Source organism: Engraulis encrasicolus, chromosome 14 (assembly GCF_034702125.1).
Source record: "Engraulis encrasicolus isolate BLACKSEA-1 chromosome 14, IST_EnEncr_1.0, whole genome shotgun sequence".
NCBI lineage: Eukaryota > Metazoa > Chordata > Actinopteri > Clupeiformes > Engraulidae > Engraulis > Engraulis encrasicolus.
This window is the reverse complement of record NC_085870.1, coordinates 45,049,954-45,074,953: the sequence shown is the minus strand read 5'-3', so window position 1 is coordinate 45,074,953 and position 25,000 is coordinate 45,049,954. Positions and strand designations below refer to the sequence as shown.

General features: G+C 41.4%; 1 protein-coding gene across 2 annotated transcripts in view; it reads left to right on the top strand.

The window, feature by feature from the left end:
• Positions 1-25,000, top strand: part of LOC134462712 (arf-GAP with GTPase, ANK repeat and PH domain-containing protein 1-like) — a 69,389-nt gene that overhangs the window by 25,275 nt on the left and 19,114 nt on the right. Inside the window, exons 6-13 of one of the 2 annotated variants that reach the window (XM_063215886.1) lie at positions 3,467-3,601; positions 9,198-9,319; positions 10,122-10,280; positions 14,257-14,337; positions 14,941-15,045; positions 17,411-17,570; positions 21,564-21,671; positions 22,303-22,440. In XM_063215886.1, the coding sequence (XP_063071956.1) occupies positions 3,467-3,601; positions 9,198-9,319; positions 10,122-10,280; positions 14,257-14,337; positions 14,941-15,045; positions 17,411-17,570; positions 21,564-21,671; positions 22,303-22,440 (1,008 nt within the window). Of the gene's footprint in view, positions 1-3,466; positions 3,602-9,197; positions 9,320-10,121; positions 10,281-14,256; positions 14,338-14,940; positions 15,046-17,410; positions 17,571-21,563; positions 21,690-22,302; positions 22,441-25,000 lie in introns of both variants that reach the window. The other variant, XM_063215885.1, reaches the window with a different exon arrangement.

Sequence of the window (25,000 nt, the reverse complement as noted above, 5' to 3'; positions counted from 1 at the left end):
TGATAATCGAAACTGTGCTACCTATCACCAAATTTAATCTTTTCATGAATATTTACTAAATAAACTAATATTTACTAAAAATAAAATAATAAAATAAAATAGAATAAAAATAAACTAATATTTACTAGTTTACTAGTATGACCAAAGTATAGTACTTTGTACGTTTTGCAGCTATAAATGTCAAAATTCTAAATGGCGCACCATGGAGTAGATCCCCCTTTTCATGTATGAAAAGTGCAATTGTCCCAGTCATAATGAATACTTACACTGTAACAAATAGCTGTTAATTTACGGCAATTCTGCAACAGCATTCTACTGTTTTTCGAAAAAACAGACAACTACTGTGAAAATATTACTTTGAGTCACATATTGAGCATAAACAGTAAGTACTGCACAATAGCAGTATTCGCCGTTGTGGAAAAAACTAGAGATGCACCGGATCCTGATTTTTAGGATCCTGCCGGATACCAGATCCACTGCTTAAGATCCTGCCAGATCCGGAACCGGAAACTACAAAAGGGTTGAAACATATAGTCTACTCGCACACGTGGGCCCTTTTTATTACGTTGGCGCAAACTATTTTTTAGACTCATTGGCTTATTGCCACACTGCCTGCAATAGCCGCTTCCAAAGGGATTTCACTCCATGCAGTGATTGGGGTTGTGAAAGACTGAAAAGCCTAGGCTAGACATGCACCAGACCCTGATTTTTAGGTAACATGCCGGATACCGGATCCACTGCTTAAGATCCTGCCGGACCCGGATCCTGTGAAAAACTCTATTATCCTGACGGAACCGGAACCGGAACCGGATCCGGTGCATCTCTAGAAAATAACAAGTTATTTTAGGCAGCACCATTGAAACCCATTCATCCTCCACTTGTCCGTGATCACCATCAAACTTCAATACCACCTGAAGAACTGAAGTCATTCTGACTGGTTAAAGATTATCTGATACTATCAAGCATGATTAAACAATTTCTAAGGAAACTACAATACTTAAAAAGTGCTTGATGCAGCAAAGTGTGAGTAGCACATGCATTTTGATAGTGATGAAAGTGTGAATGGCTGAAACATTTTAAGAACTTGTAACACTCTTGCAACAAGCAGCCCCATCTAAACCAATCTGCTAATCAGTGCCTGGCCTCACCTGAGTAGGGCTGTTATGCCATTATTCAATTACGGGCGTCACCTGCCAAGGGCCTGATGACTCTGGTCACATGGTACTCTTGCACCTGTATATAAATCTGGACTATCAACACTTCCGTTGCTTGTCTGCCTGCTGGCTGGCCTGCATGGCACAGCAGCACTTGTTTGCCTACAAGCTTGCCTACAAGCTTGCACACTTTCCTCTTTGTGAAAGCTTGCTGTATGTGGCATCATTTGTGGCATTGTTGCATATAATGTGCCTGCTGCAAATTAGGCATTGCTTTGAGAGCTAGCTTGTAGTGCTGCTTGTTTGCTGTGCTACTTGGTGCAAAATATTTTTTTAAAGACTGACCAATGCTATATTCATCATTGGCTCATCAGATATACAGTAAAAAGCCCACCTTGCACACTATCATTGTAACATAGCACTGCGTACTCTGAAATTTTATTCATGCCCACACTTTCAAAGGACCACCGCAAACCATATTCTCAATACAGCATAGCGACATAGTATCATGCTCAAGGCATTCCAGTCATGGTGAACGATGGGAGGGTGGGGTGGTAACATGGCCAGGGTACCACAGTTATGGAGAATGATGGGTGGGGTGGGAAGTTGCCATGGCCATATTCATGAATACAACTATGACCCAGTATTTGCCTGTCATCACACAGTACAATTCAGCTTTTTAACTGAAATGTACTGTTATTTTACTTATACTACTGCATAAATATTGTAGAGCACTTTTAGTTTAACAATACTAATACTGTGAACGTTCTGTAGAGTACTGTTATTTAACAGTTCAATTCACCTTTGGCTAAGGCCCGCCCTAAAGTGCTTTTTGACCAATCACAGCGCAGCAAAAGGACGACCTCGGACAAACCTCGGACAGTTTTGACAGCGCTCCATTGAACTCAATGCTGAAATCGCATGTTTTCAAGTAGTTAGCGAGATACGGTCGTATTATTATTAAAATATGATTGGAAATTGTGCCTGGGGTATTTGTGACAAATGTGCAAGTTTCCCCGCGATGTAACAGGTGGTAATCACTTTCTTCTTTACCTAAAACCGGACTAATATTACTAGCAGCTGGATAGTCTGCCTTGAAGGGTCTCGGCAGCCCCACACTCGACTAGAAAGCACACGGATCAAAAACATACTTTGTGTGCTCCGATCATGACACCATCTCATTCATGTCCCTTTTCAGTAAGGTTGTAAGCAAACCACGAACCTGTTTCAGAGTAGGATTTTGGATTTCTGACCTAATTAATGAAGAAACACTGCTAGCAAAGTTAACTATCGGTCACGGCAGGAGTGTTTTGACTAGCAGCTGATGGACGTGACTTTGTTAAGCTACTGAAGATATAAACGCCAAACGTTAATGTTACACATTGCTGTGGTAGCTTTGAAGATGACTACAGTCATTAAGTTGTGTGATTTCGTTTTCGTCTAGCAAGTTTGCGTCAGGGCTCAAAAGATATGCGACCTCAGCTTACCATGGTGCTGGTTACAATGCCTATCGATACCCATAGAAGAGCCCATAACAGCTGTGATGCATCGCATGACCGTTCAGAAAATAAATACTTATATTCACAATACTATGAATGCGTTTTTTATTTATTATGAGTGAATAACTGCTGCGATTTGCAGTCACTGCATAAATCACGTTGATATCTCAGCATTGAAAGTTTATCTGTCCGACCTAGCAACTGTAACTAAAGAGGGCGGGGCTTAGCCAAAGGCGAATTGCTGCTGAGAAAATGTTATATACTGTGATATATTAAACAGCAATGAGCTGTATTTGATTTTTGGTGTGAAATAACAGTAGAATTACAGGTAAATATAATTGCCAGTAACTGCCGTTATTTTGCAGGGAAATTTTCTTAGAGTGTAGACTTTGATGGTGGTGGTAAGTATTCATAAAAAAGGTAACATTTGTGAATAGGCAGCATGAAGACTGGAAATAAACTACTAAAAATATTACACAGTGCACCTTTAAAAACTTTCTCAATGAATTAACTTTCTGAAATGAATGAATGAAGTGTTGCTTGGTCAGGAAATGTCAAAAACTTTTTTTTAAAATGTTAGGTGTTGAAGACAGGAAATGAGTGGGAGACAGAGATGGGGTAGGGTTGGGAAATAGTACTTGTCCTACTTGTCCTACTGTACTTGGCCATATGGCGTCTTGGCGCAGTGCACCAGAGCACCTCTGGTTTATGAGTGCCTGCTTCATCGTAGTGGCTGTAGACATGGTGTCTTCTGCATCCTGTCTTTAGCAGCTTTAGCTCACCCATTTGTTTCCTGTCTGTGTGTGTGTTCAGATAAGATCAACAGCTCAAACCCAAGAGTCATAGAGGATGCCAGGGCACGCCAACTCTGCTCCGACGTCAGACGCTGCTCCTACTTCGAAACCTGCGCCACCTACGGTCTGAACGTCAACCGTGTCTTCACTGAAGGTAGGAGTCAACAACCCTAGACTGCTTTCCGACACTGTAGTATGTGTTTAGTGCTTGTCGTGATGAAGTACATACTGTAAGAGACTTACTAAATAACTACAAGGTATTATAACTACAAGGTCAAGTAGAATTAAGACAATACGAACTACATACAGTAAGTCGGTGGTTCTTAACCTTTTTTCATAAAGCACCCCCTTACCTGTTCCCAAGACAAGCCGTGCACCCCCATCCCAAACGTCTACACGTGTATACGTACTAAAAATGCTTTAGACATCAATCAATACTTTAATGACTTTAATGACTTTACATGACATGTTTTATTTTGGTATTGATTTGACCTAATTATAATGTTTGGAATCAGAATTTTGGTAACAACCTCAGCACAAACAAAATTCCGCGCACCCCCTGAAATCTCTGGCGCACCCCAGGTTAAGAGCCACTGCAGTAAGTTAAGTGCAATCACTACCATGGCACCAAAGATATCAAATGATGCCAAAGGAGAATAATAAATATAAATTGTCTAGTTCTCCAGTTTGTTGGTATTTTACAGGATACACAGTACCTGGTTGTGAACATTGCATTTGCAAAGCAGAATAAGGACAAAATAACAAGAATTGAAAGGTGGTTTATGCAGTGTTAAAAAAAATCCCTCACGGCCACGCTTGCAGTTTTTTCTCCCAGTCTGCTGAGGTATCTAGTTTTGTGAAGCACTTTCACATCTGGCTCCTAACACGCTTCCCTTTCCTGGCAAGTGAGAAACACAGAGGTTGCGACAGATTAGCACCTTCTAAAATGTGTTACAATTTTACACACGCACATCAGCTCCTCTGTAAACAAGACCATAGATACCAGTACCATGCATCAGGTTGGTTAGTGTCCTTGCACTCCACAAAATGAAAAACATTGCTTAATGACAGAGTATTCATCTTCAGGATCTGCTCCTATGGTAGTGTCTAAGCCAAGAGACCTGAGGAAATATAAAGTCAGGCCAAGATTGTAGATTTTATTGCTTATCTGGCATTGTCCTCACATTCATTTTCTAAGCTTGACAATGAGAAATGGCAAACTAACTACGCAACTGGTGCAGACAATGTTCTGTCAAGACATGCTGCATTGGCAAAGTATACTACAGAAAGTATAGGATGTTAAGACAGCCTTAACACAAACTCCAACTCTAACGCCTTGGGGTGCAACTCTCGTACGTTATAATGGCTCGGTAGGACCGCCTTGCAGTTTAGGACAAAATGGCAAGACATTGGTGTCCAGCAGGACCCCTAGGCAACAGTTTTCTTTGGGACCCCCTGGAAGGCAAATTTCACGACACATTTACACTGTGTCATAAAAACGAGCTAGGAATTAAGGATAACATGTCAACCTACTGTATTCAATACGACAGATGAAATTTTCAATATTGCATCTTGTCACAATCCAGCAGTTTTTCACTTTTAGCCAATCAGGGCCCCCCTGTCAGGTGGGGCGCCCGAGGCTGCAGCCATATCTAGCCTGTGCGTTATTCCAGCCCTGGTGCCCAGCAAAGCCCATGGTGGATGGGGGGAATGGAGATTGGTGCTGTTGTTTGGGGATTGGTGTTTGGCTCCATCAATCACCCCTCTCAGCAGCAGCAGCAGCATATCCATCTACTGCCGTAGCAATGGGCTTTCTCATCAGTGTAATGTAATGCTCCAGTACAGTATGAGACTAGAGGCATGACAATGAGCTCAGCGCTCTGCAGTTGCTGTTCATCAAGTGACCTCACGTCACGTCGCCATCTGTGCAGTGTAAGTGCAGTGCAGTGCAGTGCAGTGCAATGCTGTGGCTATTATGGACCGGATCCATTATCGGACATCTTCAGAGTGTGACCATTGGAGAGCAGTACAGTCTACATGGGTCCTCCAGCCTGCAGTGTCCTCACTATCCAAAGCACAGACAAGGGATGAAGCCGTAGCCTTTGGGCGCATATGGTCTCCACCTCACAGATTTTTTTTGTGAAGAAAATCAATTATATCAACACTGCTAGGATATCACTGAGAGTTGTAGGTAGCAGATTAAGACTGCCATGACCATTTTGGTAAGAACACGCTTAGGCCTATAACAGCATATAAAGCATGTAACTGAACAAAACATTATTTTAGTAACATTTTATCAGGATAGTCCATTGTTCAGCCGCACACTTTCCTACTGTACTGTAGAAGTGTGTTATAGAAGTGCAAATAGCTGAGGTCTCAACGGCAGTCTACTGTTTATGTACGAAAAAGGGGAAATAGTATGCTAATATAGCAGGACTGGAGTGGACCAAACAGCCCAGGCACTGATGGCACAGATCCATTAATATACTGTAGGCCATTGTCTCTATTAAAAATTGACCAATGGGTTAAATTGTGGACAACAAAAACAAAATCATTGGCCCCTGAGGATTGTCGGTCCACTGGGGAATGCCCTGTATGCCAGATTACCAGTCCAGATCTGAAATACAGTCATACGTCTAAATTCATTAATATTCAGGGTGCAACGTGAAAACACAAGAGAGATATAGAATGCAGAAGTTCTGCGGAGAGAATGAGGAAGGTCAAAGCGACGTGACTATAGAGTTTGCAGGAGAAATGAAGTGACAGGGGAGATAAGCAATCGACTTTATCACAGGCCGGCACCACCACATATACATTTAAACAACCACAGCATCATTTTTCATCTCTCTCTCTCTCTCTCTCTCTCTCTCTCTCTCTCTCTCTCTCTCTCTCTCTCTCTCTCTCTCTCTCTCTCTCTCTCTCTCTCTCTCTCTCCCTCCTCCTGTGTGTGTCAAGGGCAAGACAATATCCAGGTTGATGTGTGTGTGAGATACTGCAAATGAGCTCATTCTAGGCTGTTTACCACACACACTCTTCCGTTCATTCCCATCCCACTCTGCCTTTTATTTATTCACTGAACAGACTCGCACAGATGTGACGGCTAAACTACGGAAAGATAAACGAGTTAGCGGAGGCATCTGGCATATTCTGCTCTGGAAGACATCCATTAAAGCAAAGACTCAAATATTTCACCAGTCAAAAAGCAAAATGTAATATAAACATTTTATTTACTTCATGGCCTGACATGCAGTATCTGCAAATCTGCTTGCTGTTTTCCCATCTGTCAATTTGGTCTATTATGATCAACCCACGCTACAGTGGAGGACAGCACAAGGTGACCTGAGGCTTTGTTTTTGTCACTAGAATGTTTCATGTGGTGAGAGCTCTAGTGACAGATCTAACAGAGTAGCATGTTTATGACATCTGAAGGTCTCTGACAGCATCCCTGCTGAAGAAAATCAAAAGACAGTAACTGCATTTAAAACAAGAAATGCACTCAGAGAGTGCAGACCTCCACCAAGGCAGCTTTTTGATAGAACATTTGACTGTGTTACTCCCTATTTTTTTCAAATGTCTTTCTGTGTAAGCAACTGTTCACTTGTTCACTTTAATCACTTGTTCCTTTTGTCAACTCCACAAAATTTCATCAACATCCGTTCATAACTTTTTGAGTTATCCTGCTGACAAACAGACAGACAAACAGACAGAGAGACAAACAAACCAAAACACCGAAAACATAACCTCCTTGGCTGAGGTACAATTTAAAAAAAACAAAAAAAATCTAAACTGAGATTTAAACACCTTAGTTGCCTTGTGCCCAAATGGTGGGCTTCTCTACTTTAAGTATAAGAGTGATTCTACGATTCCCCTACGCTTTTGGCAAAAGCAAAATGTCAATTATCAGTATTTTTTTCAACTAAATGACCTAGATGTTTACATAGTGTATATATTTAAGTTTCCAAACAAACAAATTGCCAAGCTTAATCTTAAATCATTTGATAAATACTCTAATGAAAGCGAACATCTGCTTAATTATTTTGTCAACAGTGTTATGGACAAATACTATGTCATTTCAAACATATATAAAAATACTACAGAGTTGAAACAATATATGTTTGAAAGTGCTTATGTCCCTTAGCAGTAATGTTGTCATTAATCTGTGCAACTGATATAGAAAATGTGATTGTTGAGCTTCATAAGTAGGATTTTATGAGTCACTGTGATACAGACTGACACATTTTTCATCATAAATCCCTGTAACGTCTGATTTGAATATAGTCACCCTCCTTACACAAGACTTCCTTCTCCAGAGATAATCCCTAGTGTATGTTCATAGGATTTTTCCAACACATAAGGGATCAATAGCGCAAAAACACTTTCAAAACAGTCAACGGTGTTACTCAACGGTGTTACGGTCAACAGTGCAGGGGAACAAGTCGGCATTTTTTTTAGGAGAGAAAAAAACAGAGCAGACAAACCCATCTCCCTAGAGCACAAATTATTTTGTTTGTTTGTCTGTCAATATGGATATAAATTGGCAAAAACATACTCCTCCTCAACTGTCATCAGTGTTGCCAGATTGGGCTGGTTCCCGCCCAATTGGGCTGCTTCCCGCCCAATTGGGCTGCTTAGGATGGCCGTGTGCGGGTAAAAATGGCATCTATCAGAAAAACCTTCCCACTGCCATATAAATCAATAGAATTGGGCGGGTTTTTTTTAGGGCGGATTTTGATCATTTTTTGGGCTGGAAATCATCAGCCTCATCTGGCAACCCTGACTGTCATACTTAATTGTAACACCATTGACGGTAACACCGTTGACATTTCAGCCATTTTTATGGTGTTGTGCTAACTGAGGACCTCAGAAGTTCCACCACAACACCTTAATCAATTCATGTATCTGTATGCTTTATCTGTGTTTTTCTACATGTGATTTCTAATTCAGATTCTTATGAATATGTTTGATAACACAGTTGACAGGCAATTTTCCCGCTATGAGAACATGAAAAAGAATGGATTAAATTATGGAAGGATGGAGCTCAAAATTTACCAAAAAGTCTTCCCGTATCCTGCCAAAGAGGTTATGACATCACGTGATGTTATTCGTATGGCCTAAGACCAAACCATTACTGATTTATGGAGGAGGTTTCAGACCGTGACACGGTTAACACAGTTTTCGTGGACACACACAAAATGGCAAATTTCATGTATAATGGAAAGGACAGTGGTCTTTCTGACAGTTTTGTCATATTGTGATGATTACTGTGAATCAACATTTGCAATCGTCTTGGGCAAAACAAGTTTCTTTACATGCTAATATGAAGACTGAATCTGACATTTGGAAAACAGGACGGCATGAAAACGCCCAAAACCAGTATTAAATATTCATTCTTGCTGAGGGAAATAATGCTATGTCTACACTTTCTGTATTATATGAAAGATAAATGTTTTCTAATGTCCAAAACATCATTGGATGCAGTTAATAGTTAGTGGAATTGCCAAATAAAATCCATGGACTTAAAAGTGTAGGCGAATTAGAGAATCACTCATAAGCATGGTCACTATGCCTGAAGTTTGTTTGGCTGAACAGTTGAGTGTGACAACCCTAAGAGGCATTCAAATTAAAGAAAAACTCACATTAGTCTCGTTGTGTTTGTCTGTGGCTCCATTTTGCATTTGTAGGGCAAGGTTGTGAACAGTTCTCCTAATATCTAATCTAATTTATTGTGCCTGTCTCCGCTGTGCCTATAGCTGCTCAGAAGATCGTGGCAGTGAAAAGACAAGCGGCTCTGTTCGCCTCCTGTAAATCTCTCCCAAACTCCCCCAGCCACTCCGGAGGCTCCACCCCAGTGTCAGGAGCCTTCCCTGGGCAGGTGAGTCTCATGCATAGCTGCCCATCTCCCATAGACCCATCTCTGACCCATCCTATACTGTAGATCTCCTCCATCTCCTCCCACCCCCTCTGTATTCTCCTTATAGTAGCTGAACACCACAGTCAATGTCCATTATATTGTGTCCATAATTTCAAATCAAGATTTGTACCACTATAAACTGAACATGACACAAGGTAAAATAAAAATAACCACACCCTCCACTATTTTTATTAAACAGACAAAATCTTGGTGGCGAGTCTTGAAGGAAATAGTTCTTTTGAGTATGATTGTTTTTCTTTCATCCATTTACAGTTCTTGTGTGCACTCAAAGACTAATATGTCTGAAGTTCAGCACTTCAGAACTTCAATGACTCAAACACTATCTTTTTCTCCATGCTTCCTCCCACTAATGTTTTATACTCACTGTAGTCTTTGTGTAGATCTTTGTTTAGATCTTGAATTACTTTGTATTAATTTATAATAGTTTGGAATTCAATATCAGTGTACATTTATTTTGCCGTCTTTGTACATTTGAAAACAAAACTTACCAGCATGACTGAATGAATCAGAGTTGCCGAAAGACACGTGCAAAAATACAAATAGAATGACTATATGTGTCTATAGAGACACATAATAAGGAAGAAAGAAAATGTGGAAGGAAAGTTATAACTTGAAATATACTGTGGATATAAAAAAATCCCATCAGACAAAATGGGGAACACAATTTCTCTCTCTCTCTCTCTCTCTCTCTCTCTCTCTCTCTCTCTCTCTCTCTCTCTCTCTCTCTCTCTCTCTCTAAAAGGCAAGCAATGGAGGCCAGAGCAGTGACTACTCCTCGTCGCTCCCCTCCACTCCTGTCATCAGTCATAAGGAGATCGGGGGCTCGGGAGCCGAGAAGTTGGGCAGTGCCACCCCAGGCACCCTCAGGAGTGGCCCTCGACGCCGCACCACCCGCTTCCCGGTCAGTTGACCCTTGACCTCTCCTAAGTGTCACATTTTATTGTTTTGTGGTTCCCAATCTTTTTCAGTGGGGACCCCCTTTGGGACTTAAAAATATTTTCGCGACCCCCCCACCCACCATAGTCTTAGCCTAGCAATGGATTTCTAGCAATATGCGTAGGCATTTTTTTGTCCATTAATATTGCTAGATTTTCCATTACTAGTTTGTCCGCTACACATCTGACTCCGTCCTTCCTTTGTTTTAACTCATTTGGAGCGTAACAACTGGTGTACACAATTAATGAGTTTACAGTGTTAATTCAACATACAGATGGTAGTACATGACCAACCTGAAGAGGGATCAACTAGACTCTCCAAGTGTTTCACTTAACTTAACACTGCAGTAACCACTGTGTATTGTACCAGATATGTCAATCCTAGGTTCAGAAAGAGACAGATTTAATACATTCAGCTCTGAATTAGAGTAACAGATTATAGTTAGCATTTAAGACCGAGGACATGTTTGCTTGCTGTGAATTTTATGTCAGTTTTGCTCGTGGTACAGCGCCGAACACTATGTACACAGACACGTGCATACGGTGCAAATTTGACAGAACCATGGGGGGTATCTTCCGAACTTCCATGTTGAGGATGCAGTAGTCAAACAATGATGGAAAATTTTAATGAGAGCCCCATTTCTGTTGTGCATTGTGCTCTGATCTTTCTGAAGCAAGTATGTGAACTCGGTCACACGTAATGCAAAATTTAGGGTACAGCCCAAGAGGTAGAACAGCTACAGTAGAGGGTTTTTTACATTTGAAACCCGTGACTGACACTTCTACACACATTTGCATCAATGACAGGTGTTGCTTTGGAAAAAAATATCCTTATACTTTCTTTTTGAACATCAACACTAATGTCAACAACTGAGAGATGCAAGAGATATAAAATGGGATGGCTGTAGACTAGAGCAGTACACTGTAAGAAAATTTCCCTGCAAAATAACGGCAGTTACTGGCAATTATATTTACCTGTAATTCTACTGTTATTTCACACCAAAAATCAAATACAGCTCATTGCTGTTTAATGTATCACAGTATATAACATTTTTTCAGCAGCAATTGAACTGTTAAATAACAGTACTCTACAGAAAAATAACAGTACATTTCAGTTAAAAAGTTGAATTGTACTGTGTGATGACAGGCAAATACTGGGTCATAGTTGTATTCATGAATATGGCCATGGCAACTTCCCACCCCACCCATCATTCTCCATAACTGTGGTACCCTGGCCATGTTACCACCCCACCCTCCCATCGTTCACCATGACTGGAGTGCCTTGAGCATGATACTATGCCGCAATGCTGTATTGAGAAAATGGTTTGCGGTGGTCCTTTGAAAGTGTGGGCATGAACAAAATGTCAGAGTACGCAGTGCTATGTTACAATGATAGTGTGCAAGGTGGGCTTTTTACTGTATCTCTTGATGAGCCAATGATGAATATAGCATTGGTCAGTCTTTAAAAAAATATTTTGCACCAAGTAGCACAGCAAACAAGCAGCACTACAAGCTAGCTCTCAAAGCAATGCCTAATTTGCAGCAGGCACATTATATGCCACAATGCCACAAATGATGCCACATACTGCAAGCTTTCACAAAGAGGAAAGTGTGCAAGCATGTAAGCAAGCTTGTAGGCAAGCTTGTAGGCAAACAAGTGCTATGCTGTGCCATGCAGGCCAGCCAGCAGGCAGGCCAGCAACTGAAGTGTTGATAGTCCAGATTTATATACAGGTGAAAGAGTACCATGTGACCAGAGTCATCAGGCCCTTGGCAGGTGACGCCCGTAATTGAATAATGGCATAACAGCCCTACTCAGGTGAGGCCAGGCACTGATTAGCAGATTGGTTTAGATGGGGCTGCTTGTGTTACAAGTTCTTCAAATGTTTCAGCCATTCACACTTTCATCACTATCAAAATGCATGTGCTACTCACACTTTGCTGCATCAAGCACTTTTTAAGTATTGCAGTTTCCTTAGGAATTGTTTCATCATGCTTGATAGTATCAGATAATCTTTAACCAGTCAGAATGACTTCAGTTCTTCAGGTGGTATTGAAGTTTGATGGTGATCACGGACAAGTGGAGGATGAATGGGTTTCAATGGTGCTGCCTAAAATAACTTGTTATTTTCTAGAGATGCACCGGATCCGGTTCCGGTTCCGGTTCCGGTTCCGGTTCCGGTTCCGGATCCGGATCCGTCAGGATAATAGAGTTTTTCACAGGGTCCGGGTCCGGCAGGATCTTAAGCAGTGGATCCGGTATCCGGCATGTTACCTAAAAATCAGGGTCTGGTGCATGTCTAGCCTAGGCTTTTCAGTCTTTCACAACCCCAATCACTGCATGGAGTGAAATCCCTTTGGAAGCGGCTATTGAAGGCAGTGTGGCAATAAGCCAATGAGTCTAAACAATAGTTTGCGCCAACGTAATAAAAAGGGCCCACGTGTGCGAGTAGACTATATGTTTCAAACCTTTTGTAGGATCCGGTATCCGGTTCCGGATCCGGCAGGATCTTATTCAGTGGATCTGGTATCCGGCAGGATCCTAAAAATCAGGATCCGGTGCATCTCTAGTTTTTTCCACAACGGCGAATACTGCTATTGTGCAGTACTTACTGTTTTTGCTCAATATGTGACTCAAAGTAATATTTTCACAGTAGTTGTCTGTTTTTTCGAAAAGCAGTAGAATGCTGTTGCAGAATTTCCGTAAATAAACAGCTATTTGTTACAGTGTAGTTCACAAGAGACATTAAGTGTAAAAAAAGAGATAGACCAACCCTTTGTGCAGAATTACTTCCATAATTTTGTAGCGTGAGCCCATCCTTACAGCCTGACATACTTAATGTCCAAGTCAGTCTGGACAGTCTGCTTTTTTCTAATTCTCAGTTCTTCCAGGTCCATAAAAATCCAGAACCGATGAAAAGTTAATGCTACGCATACATCATAGGAATCAGTGGGACGGCACGTACAGTTAGATCTGTCTACTGGAGTGTTGCCAAGCAGAGCAAGCTCTATCTTAAAGACCGGGGCTACAGCCAGGCTAATAATGTGGTGGACCTTTTTTAAAAAGACATTTCATTGGGTTGTTACACCTTTATTATGTAGGATGGCGAGAGAGGCAGGAAATGAGCAGGGAGAGAGAGAGTTAGGGAAGGATTGGGAAATGATCCCGGGTCAGAATCGAATTCGGGTCCCTGGGGGGTAAGGGCACATTGCCTTAGCTTACTGAATTTCCCCCTGGGGATTAATAAAGTTACTCTACTCTACTCTACTACTGCGCCACGATGCCTCATGATGTGGTAGATCTAAACTGAACAGCTTCTGGAATGTACTGACATGCATGTTGCGCATAGAAAAGTGTATACAAGAGAATGCTGTGGCACAGGTTTGGGTCGTACCCCAACCCTACCCCATCTCTCTTCCACTCGTTTCCTATCTCACTCTTCACTGTCTTGTCATAATACTAAAAGCTAATAAAAACATTATATATACATATGAAGAGCACTTTTCCAAAACGCTATATACACCATTTTTGACTTTTTGCATTTTAATATTGGAATTGACTGTGAAGATGTCCTATCATCTATGTGTGAATTCTTGCCATTCAAATATTTTGAGAACATACTTTAAAACCTCTATAAAAATGCATTTTGCAATGCATTTCAATGGAATGCCCAATACAAAAATGTCAATTTCCCAACATTCTATAAAATGGATATATCTCATTTTGGAAAAGAGCTCTTCATATATATACATATATATATACATATATACAAATATTCTTAAATGTAGGAATGGAGGTATTTTTATATTTTAATATAGCAGAATATCACAACTATACAGTTGGCTTGAGGTAGAATACTAAAATATACAGACAATATACAGAACATTACATATTGTAATAATAAAGATGTGTTTTTGTTCTTAATTCCCTTTTTCATGCAGGGTCGGCGTGGCAGTGAGGAAAGAAGGAGTGTTGATAGCAAATGTGATTTTGGCAGTGGAAGGGCTATCCCCATCAAACAGGTGCGTGCGTGCGTGCGTGTGTGTGTGCATGTGTGCATGTGTGCATGTGTGTGTGTGTGGGAGTAGAGTGTGAGTAGTATTTAAAAATCTGAAACTCCTATGCACAGCCAGGTTCCAGGCTGCAGTCATAAGTAATCCAAAGTAAAGAAGAAGGATCACAGGAAGGCACCTCCTCTGCATGCATTATGAATGTGTATTCCCTATGATTGCCTATTAATTGATACAATAAAGAGGTTTGTGTCACAAGTCTTATTTTCTCTCGCTGACCCATGGGCACCGGAGGAGGTGCGACAGGCAGCAATGCCCAGCAGGTATTAACAGCTACCTGTACAATCCTTAGGTGAAATAAAAAGCAGCAAAACCAAGTCCACCAGTGTGCGGTGATCCTTCTTGTTAACTTTTAGACTTTGAGTAGTGTCAGTTTCAGAGTTCTACAATACATTGATTTAATTCATGAGGTGCAAATGTATGCTTTCCTCTTGGCACACAAACAGACTCGCACACAAACACACACGCATACATTTTCTCTGTCTCACGCTCTTTGCTTTCCTTTCTTTTATCTTCTACTCCTTTGCTGTCTATTCTCTTCCCTGGTCTCTACAGAGTGTGCTGCTGAAGCGTAGTGGGAGCTCCATCAATAAGGAGTGGAAGAAGAAATATGTGACTCTGTCCAGCGATGGGGTGCTCTCCTATCACTCCAGTGTCAATGTAAGTCCACACCAGACATGCATACAGTATGAAGAGCTCTTTTCCAAAATGAGATATATCCATTTCATAGAATGTTGGGAAATTAACATTTTTGTATTGGGCATTCCATTGAATTGCATTGCAAAATGCATTTTATAGAGGTTTAAAAAGTATGTTCTTAAAACATTTGAATGACAAGATTTCACACATCAATGATGGGACTTCCTAACAGTCAATTCCTATATTAAAATGCAAAAAGTCAAAAAATGGTGGATACAGCGTTTTGGGAAAGAGCTCTTTGTATACTAAACTGCATTGTGTGCCTGCGGGTACCTGTGTAGAGTTGTGCATGTCTGTCCATGCGTGTATATGTCTGCATTTATTTTAACATTTAGTGTGTGTTTGTGTTTGTGCTTGTGTGTGTTTTTGCTTGTGCGTGTATATGAAACACAGAAGCAATATAGCCATTTTAGTTCCACTGCTGAATGAATATGGTGTGTGTGTGTGTGTGTGTGTGTGTGTGTGTGTGTGTGTGTGTGTGTGTGTGTGTGTGTGTGTGTGTGTGTGTGTGTGTGTGTGTGTGTGTGTGTGTGTGTGTGTGTGTGTGTGTGTGTGTGTGTGTGTGTGTGTGTGTGTGTGTGTGTGTGTGTGTCTGTCTCTGTGTGTGTCTGTGTCTGTGCCTGTGTGTGTGTGTGTGTGTGTGGGTGTGTCCGTGTGTCCGTGTCCGTGTGTGTGTGTGTGTGTGTGTGTGTGTGTGTGTGTGTGTGTGTGTGTGTGTGTGTGTCTGTGTCTGTGTCCGTGCGTGTGCACGTGTTTCTGTTGTTTATGGGTCTCTCAGACACGCATGCTCTTAAATGGAAGCATTGATCACAGCCCACACTGTAGATAAATCCCATCCCCCTGGGAGTGTTACCAACACGCTGTGCAGAATTGGTTTGCATCCAGCTCCCTCCCGTAGTGAAAGAGCTCCAGTGATTGGTACTACTCACTGCCTTTGTTTTCCCCCTCATGAGCATATGAAGAATTTATTTACGAAACGGTGTATCTCCATTTTGTAGAATGTTGGGAAATAGACATTTTTGACATTTTTGGCATTCCATTGCATTGCATTGCAAAATGCCTTTCATACAGGTCGAAAAAGAACTGTATCTTCTCTAAATATCTGAATGGCAAGAATTCACACATAGGTGATCTCTGAACAGTAATTTTCAATGATCGAGTAAAAAATAGTGGATACACCATTTTGCAAATAAACTCTTCATATATACACCATGCATTTTGTTCATTCAGCACCATGAGTAAACCCAAATACACTCTAGAGTCATATGTAAAATTTGACTTTTAAATGTTGACTTCACAAGTCATAACACTCAGAGTACACTTTGATAGTGTGTGTTTGTAAAATCGCCATTGAACATCGTTGATTGAACACTGTAAAATGTTGTGTGTAGCGCATTCAAAAATTCTGCTATGCCGAGCTTTTATAGTTGCACAAAAAAGGCATCAGAATAATGATCTGCCTGGAGACTATGATTCCTCTTTTGCCCTCTTCTGCTCTCTTCTCCAACTTCATCTGGAAGGAGGCGGGTGATTGAGTATAGCATGGCCGGCCGAGAAGAGGGGAGCTTTTGATAGACGAAGCAAGATGACAGCTGCACTGCTCACAGTGTGACTGCTCAATGGGGTTCACCAGTCGTGGAAACTTTTTAGTCAGACGTTGGAAGTTTTTTTTCCAGAGTTTTGACAGAGGTCAACACATTTCCTGCTGTTGGACAAGGATATGCAGATTCTTTTTTTTATCATCTCGCATAAGCTGGTACAAGCTGTGATCTTGTACTGAAGCTGATCCACAGAGACAAATTCATGAAATGGTCTGGACCTGCAACCAGCCAGACTCAAAATGTGCCAAGCGCTCTCATGCCAACTATCCAGCCCTACAGTTCTGTTTTAGTGCACAGTCGTTGAACCGAATTGTAGGACTATAAAATGGTATCACACCCTTATTTTAAAGAATAGAGGACAGCTGAGAATTTTAGGCAGATACATACAGAGATGGTTGATGTGATCAGCCTCTCAAAAACTCTCTGATTTAATGTCAACTTAGTGCCTATTAGACCCATCTGTTAGTGTCTCACACGACTTTTACTGTATCTGTATCCTGAATAATGAAATCCTGAATCCTGAAATCCTGAGTTTACAGTATTAGGAGCAGGACCAAAACTAGGCATGGCTGTCTGGCATCTGCTCAGCCCATTGGTCAGGACTCTGGTCCATCCTTCTTCCTGGGTTAGGATTGTAATTGGCCAGGATTCTACGTCCTGCTTTTCCATTGGTCGGGACTCTGACCTTGTTGCTGACACTGTACAACCTGCTTTGACCTCTACAGGAGTACATGCAGAACGTCCATGGGAAGGAGATGGACCTGCTGAGGGTGACTGTGAAGATCCCAGGGAAGCGCCCACCTCGAGCAGTCTCCTCTGGGGCTCCTCCTGCTGGACAAAACGGAGTAGTGAAGGACGCCCCTGGACCCGAGGGATCAGGAGCAGGTAAGGGACGGAGGGAGAGAGAGAGAGAGAGAGAGAGAGAGAGAGAGAGAGAGAGAGAGAGAGAGAGAGAGAGAGAGAGAGAGAGAGAGAGAGGGAAGAAGATTGAGTTGGAGAAAGAGAGAGAGAAAGTGAGCGAAAGAGACTTAGTGACTGAAAAACAAGAAATAGATAAGGAGAAGGAATAGAGAAAAGGGAAATTGGAAAAATAATGGAAAAAGGATTTGATTATTTTTTGTAACCTTTTTACTAAAATAAGTTTTGGGTGCTTTTCTGACTCTGCCTGTCTATCTGAGAATGGTTACTGTGGGCACAGAAAAAAAATTAAGGCAATGACGATCCGCACACCAATGAGCTCCCTTTTAATACATTTTATCGTAGTGACATTTCAGGCCATCATGGCCATCCTTTGGCTCATCTTTCCATAATCTTGATCTATCCTACATTTGACCCTACACCTGGTTTAATAAATGTGCTTGAGAGCTAACTAAATCACCCAATAAAAATTGCCTAAGAACATCAATAACCAGAGTAAATTCAGTAGATCTTCTATTTCCATGGAATGTCCAGTCTGGAACAGTATAGTAGAGAAGTAGGGTTTTTATACACAGTAAAACATATTCCCGTGATGTCACAGGGAATTACTGGCTACTAATTGCATTCATTTCACAGTAGTTTACTGTGGCCATCCTCACAGTTTACTGTGATCTTCTCACAGTAGTTTACTGTGGCCACACCACAGTAAGTTACTGTCACCCTACCCACACTACCATGATCCCGCCCCTCCATTCATCACCACAAAAGAGGTAGCTACCATGTTATTGTGGCACCTCCCATTCCCCACCATGACTGAGACAACTGTGGCATGGAACCAGGCCATCACACTGCTGTATTGAATTGATAGACCGAACTACACATAACCACAGAGAAACGCAAGTATCTGAAATATGTGCAATATTACCATTTGATACTTGTAGTCTCCTGGATGATGGTACTTTCACCAGTGTGTATAGAATACTCTGGTTAAGCATAATTAGACAAACCTGACATTTCTTGATCAAGTAAGTAACACTCCAAAAAGGATACCTGCTACCATAAAACTCACTACCAACTAAATAGCTAGCCAGCCAACAAATCAGTCCACCGGCCAACCAAAAGAGTCAGTTGTCAGCTAGCCAGCCAAAGACTAACTAACTAACCAACTAACACTCATTTAGTCAGCCAGCTAACCAACAAAAAAGTCAGCTGTATGGCTAGCCAGCTAACAAACCAGCCATCCAGTCAACCAAAAGAGTCAGTTAGCCAGCCAACCAGCTGGCCAACAAACAGTCAGTTGGTCGGTCAGTTAGCTCACTAACCAACAAGCCGGACAGAGAGCCGGCGAACCAGTCATTTAGGCAAGCAACTCAAGCATTGTGACAGTCTGAGTTTATATAGAGGTGACAGTTAACCATGTGACCAGAGTAATCAGGCATGTGGCAGCTGCAGGTAGTAATTCAATGAACTTGTAACAGTCCTATGTACTCAAGTGAGGTCAGGTACTAATTGACAGATTGATTGGGCACTACCATTGTTCCTGGTTGATGGTAGGCAATGTCAATCATGTCATGCAGCATTTGACTTTCAATTGTGCAATGGCACTTCACAAGATAGCCTAATTTTGTTTACTAGGTGGCAATATTCTGATTTAAAATTGGATGCTGGAGTTTTGGCATGCACATCCAAGACAAAGGCATTAGCAGGTGCCAACTTAAGAAAGTGTTTGTGTAGCACATTGGTTGCAACTTAATTTATTGGAAGCAGAACCAGCAACATTTCCAATCATATACCTTCTTCTAATTAGGCCTGGCAATTAGTAATTACAATCAATCATGGCCAGGAGCAACCCAAAGTGACATACAGATATGCAACATTGGTTACTGTCCCTAGGGTAATGCCGGGTTAGGAGGGATTAGAACCTGCAACTCTCTGATCTTAAGTCCACCTCCCTAACCATTAGGCCAAGGCAGCCACATAATGCACCCAATCATGGCCTAGAGCCACGAAACACCTGTTATAACAGCACAGTAGTTAACTGTGATATGACGAAAAGTCTCTCTGGATTTCACAGTAACAAATTATGGCAGAATGTCACAGTATGTTACTGTGAAATGAATGCAATTAGTAGCCAGTAACTCCCTGTGAGTTCACAGTAAGATATTGTTACACACTTGAAGTGGGCGAAAGTTCAATGGGGAGGCATGTCAGTTGGGTTGAAGGTTGACGCCTTTACAGTAGTTAACTGTGATACGACGAATTCACAGTATGTTACTGTGAAATGAATGCAATTAGTAGCCAGTAACTCCCTGTGAGTTCACAGTAAGATATTGTTACACACTTGAAGTGGGCGAAAGTTCAATGGGAAGGCATGTCAGCTGGGTTGAGGGCTGACGCCTTTACTCAAAGTGATACACAAATATACAATATTGGTTGCTGTCCCTAGGGCAATGTAGGGTTTGGAGGGATTTGAACTTGCAACTCACTGAACTTAAGTCCACCTCCCTAACCATTAGGCCAAGGCTGCCACATAGCACAACCTGGGCCTTCAGACACTTCATCGACATTTACAGCAAACTATTTAGTCATCAACTTCTTGTTTGCTACATGTCCAAAATACTGGATAAGAGAAAGATAACGCAAACCACGGCCACTCAATGCAAAAGCGTGGGCTCAAGTTGGGTCTCCTAAGGGGGCGTTGTCCCCTCCTTCTTCTTCTATTTTTGAGGTGTTTGCTCAAGACGTGCGCTACCGCCATCTACAGCGCTAAGGGGACTTGTTTATTCTCAACCTCAGGACTCCGAAGGTCTCCTTACCGAAGGTCTCCTAAAGGGGCGTTCACCCGACATAAAGTGGATACCGGAAAGGAAACAAAATGACGCTTCTTGGTTACATCCAGTTTCTTTGTTCCCATGCTTGGTCATCTCCTTTTTTCTCACTTCCTCATGTCAATATGTACAACCTGAGGGGGAGAGGCTTAGGACATATGGGCTTCAGATCGAGTCCCATCATGCAATGCACTTATGGAGAGCCATTTATCTGGATGGAATATCTTAAGTGTGCTTCAAAATATTACTCCTTGTTATATTCTGTGTTTATTGTAGGGGTTGTACTATTTAAAGTGGTACACAAGAAAAATGACCATATTCCCACCGTCATGAAGATGGTCATGTATATCTCCCAATATATAAAATCTCATTCTCCTGTTATTTGTCAAAGCATGGGGAAAACGTAGTCAACTGATGATGGGTGTATTCAGGTATACCACAAGACATTAAGAATGATATAATTTGCTGAAAATGTCAATGAAAGGTGTGATTGTAATGAAGAGTCCAAACTGTCTATGACTGAAGTTGTGCCCCAATGCACTAATAATTCAATAGATACTCCGCCCACACAGTAGTTTACTGTGATGTTTCCTACTTTATCACTTTGGCATGCTGGTTATCCTTGAAGAGCACAGTACAATACTGTGATGTGCAAGTTAGGTGAGAAATGGCAAGTGATACAATGATTTCAAACTAATTTACTGTGTGCCGTGTGACCATCACAGTAGCATAGTGTACCAGAACATCAGAGTAATTAACTGTGAGATTTCACAGTAAATTACTCTGAAATCCTTGTAAGTTTTTACTGTGTACACTACAATGACATGCACATGACATTCAGAGCTAGGGATGAATGTAATGAAAAAACATTAATCGTAATCAATTAATCGTAAGTGGATCGATAAGGCAATCAACTAACGATAATGAATTAATCGATCATTTGCATCCCTATTCAAAGCTATATGCAACAACAGGAGAGGAAGCAGCAAGCAGTCGATACAAACAATGCTAGATCAGATGATATCACAAACACTTCCTGGAAGAAAACATTTTTGATACCGAAAGTTCCCTTGCCTACTGTTGTTAGTGCCTACTACTTTAATTGACATGACATACTGTCTCTTGTTCCTAGTTCCTGCGTATCCCAGTGGCCTCCTGACTGTGGACGAGGGGCCAGGAATGATGGGTGGGCTCACCCTGGGAACGCGAGGGGTCCAGCGAAACCCCTCCACACTCTCCAGTAAGGCTCAGAGTATTGGTGAGCCCTCTACTGTACCTCAATCCTCAAATCATAACCCTGCTCTCCACAGTAACCTGTGGACTAACATGCTAACAGCTCCCAGCTAACTACCAACTAACACTGCTTTATATAAAAGGGCACTTTTTCTATTGTTGCCAAATGCTGTGAAAAGCATCCGTATTACGGTCTGTTGACAATGCTGCTGTTGGCTTTATAGGGAAATAACAACAACTGAGGATTTGTGATGTGCAGAGGCTCACATTACACATGCTTAATTAATGTTTAAGGAAGTCTATTATTGGCATAGTTCCTCTTGTCATCCATTTCGATTTCCGTTCCAGTATCTGGTGAGAAAGAAGTTAGCCCCGAGTTGCATAAGGGAGGGTTGAAATGATTGTATTTTCACAGGGATAACATGGTAGCCTAGACATCTAGACGGCCCTAGTGACCACACAGTGTTTGGCTTGCCAGGCTAATAACATGCCTTATAATATTCACTGCCGAAAACATCATCTTCAATGGGATGACCAATACAGAACTATGCTGATAATATGCTTGCTTACATTAACCATGATAGAAGGATCACAAAAAGAACATGTCACACAACACATCCTCCTGTTCATGTCTACAGACTCCTCCGTAGAGGGTGTGTCTAGCCCCACCTCTGGCAAAGAGCCTGGCCCCTCCTCCCCCGCGATGGACAAGAAGAAGACCAGGAGGAAGAAGAGCATGAACCAGAAAGGAGACTCAGCATCCGGCCAGGCTGAGGGTAAGACCAAAGACCATTGACACCTAAGATGCCTTACTTACATCACAGTACATCCGGACAGGCTGAGGGTAAGACCAAGGACAGTTGATATCCAAGACAGCTTACTTACATCATACTACAGTACATGCGGCCAGGCTGAGGGTAAGACCAAAGAGGATTGATACCTAAGACAGCTTACTTACATCATACTACACATTTATGATGCAAGTAAGCCGTGTTCAGTATGAATGATCTTTCGTCTTTGGCTCAATGGTCTTATATTCAGCATCAGGCCAGGCTGAGGGTAAGACCATTGAACCAAAGACCAAAGACCATTGATCCAAAATGCTGGTGCTAGAATTCTAACCAAAACAAAGAAAAGGGATCATATAACTCCAGTACTTAGGTCTTTACACTGGCTACCAGTGAGATTTAGAATTGAGTTTAAAACTCTTCCGATGGTCTTGAAGTCACTAAATGGCCTTGGCCCTAAATACAATATAGATATGCTAGAGCAATATCACCCTGAAAGAGGGCTTGGGTATTCAGAGTTGCCTCTGGTTTGAGCCTAGGGTAAAATCCAGACAGGATGAAATGGCATTTACCTGTAGTCATTATGCTGCCAAATGCTGCAACCTTCCTGTCCAAATTAGAACTGCCCCAACAGTATCATTTTTTAAAAAGAAATTAAGCACAAGCACAGCTTTATTTTGGTCATAGTTAGTTATCCACTCTCTATGATACTTTCTACTTTCTACAATAATGTATGTATGTATACATTATTCTCTCTTCTCTTTCTTTTGTCTGTAGAACATTGAATGACAGTTATGTATGATAAGTCTGATGTATGATTCGTGGTTCATGAAATGAATGGCGGGTCATGCCTTCATTTAGATTTTTTTTATGGGTGTCCATGCCGTAACCCGGAAGGTCAGCCAAATTTTGAGCAACAACATTTTATAGCATGTAAACGGCTCTCTACTGGTCATAATAAGCCCACCAAACTAGCATCCAATGGGCACAAAGGCACCAACCAAAGACCAGTGCTTCCATATTTTTCATCATTGCCGTTGTATTTCCGTGACCATAAATTCCACTCCAGGCTGTTTGTGTAAGCCCACCCAAGACAACCCAACAAAACACAGAAGACTGATACGGTCTAATGATATTTAATTGTGGCTAATGATGGTTAACACTGATAGGGGACTAAAGGGGGAGTCCAACTCTCCTGATGACTATCTCCGTAATGCAAGCTGTGTGGAACAACAGATACGGCCAAGAGATGTCTAGAGCTTCTGTTTTCGTTTAAAGTCAGGGTAAAGTCAGAAAAATAATACAGTCGGCAAGTTCCTCATCCCAAAAGAAGTTGCTGTAACTAAATCCCCTCGTTAATTTTTGAAGAGTTGGACTATCATGTTTCTACAAGACATAATTAGTGGTAAAATATATATGCTGTACTTTCTATTCTGGGAGTTTGTGGGTATGTACTGTATTAAGCTCCATTGGCAGAATGTGTAGTCTTTAAAACCATGTCTGCCTTGTGTCTTTACATGACCCCTTGCCCCCTTGAAGGATAACACACTGAATATCAGAGGTCGCTGGCCTGGCGTAGTTATATAGTATACACAATAAGCCACTAGGGGGAAGTAGCCGAGTATATTGCCTTTCTGGCAGAGAAGCAGGTTGGTTATTGTATTAGACCTGGCAGTGGTGGAAGTGAGGTTTCATCAGGACTGTACTGTATTTCTTTGGCATTATTTGAAATAGACCTTGTGTAATTTTGTAATGCAGTTGCATAAGGTGAATCTTTTTCCGTGAGGTTTTCGACACTACGTATGTGTTATGTATTGAATGTAGTTTGGAAAGAGGCTTGCACTGACTAGTTTACTTCGGGGTGACATTGGATTGGATTGGAAGTCTATTTTCCTCTTAATACTTCTCTTTTGCTTTCTGAAATCTACTCTCATCTGCTGCTAATTCTGCTGTTTTGTATTTTCCTGAAAGTTGTCGTTCCTCTCTCATTCCTTCTTCTTCTCTTTCCCTTTCTCTCTTTCTCTCTCCATGTTCCCCCTTTTCCTGTCCACTACTCTATTTCCCTATTTACGCTCCCCTCAGCCAAGCGCAAAATGTGGAAATTAAAAAGCTTTGGTAGCTTGAGAAACATTAATAAGACAGGTAATTTGGTCATGTATGTGCATATAAATGTATTCATTTGTGTGCATGTAATGTGTGCATACACCATGGTGTGTGTGTGTGTGTGTGTGTGCGTGTGTGCTTGTGCGTGCGTGCGTGCGTGCATGTGTTTTGATACAGTGTAATTGTCATGAACTAAATTCATCCCTTCTGTGGTTTATGGTGGATTTGGGATGAAAAAAATGTGAGACTCAATTTAGAATTTATATATTGGATTATGCAAATGATACAGAGTGAGAATTGTTTAAGGCTTATATTTATGCACTTGTAATACACATGGCAAATTCTTCTGGACACCATATGGACGAATTGCAAATAAACTATAGACATGTGTTAAACATTTTGAAGATATTATTAACTATTGTCATTGGAAACATTTCGAAGTGAA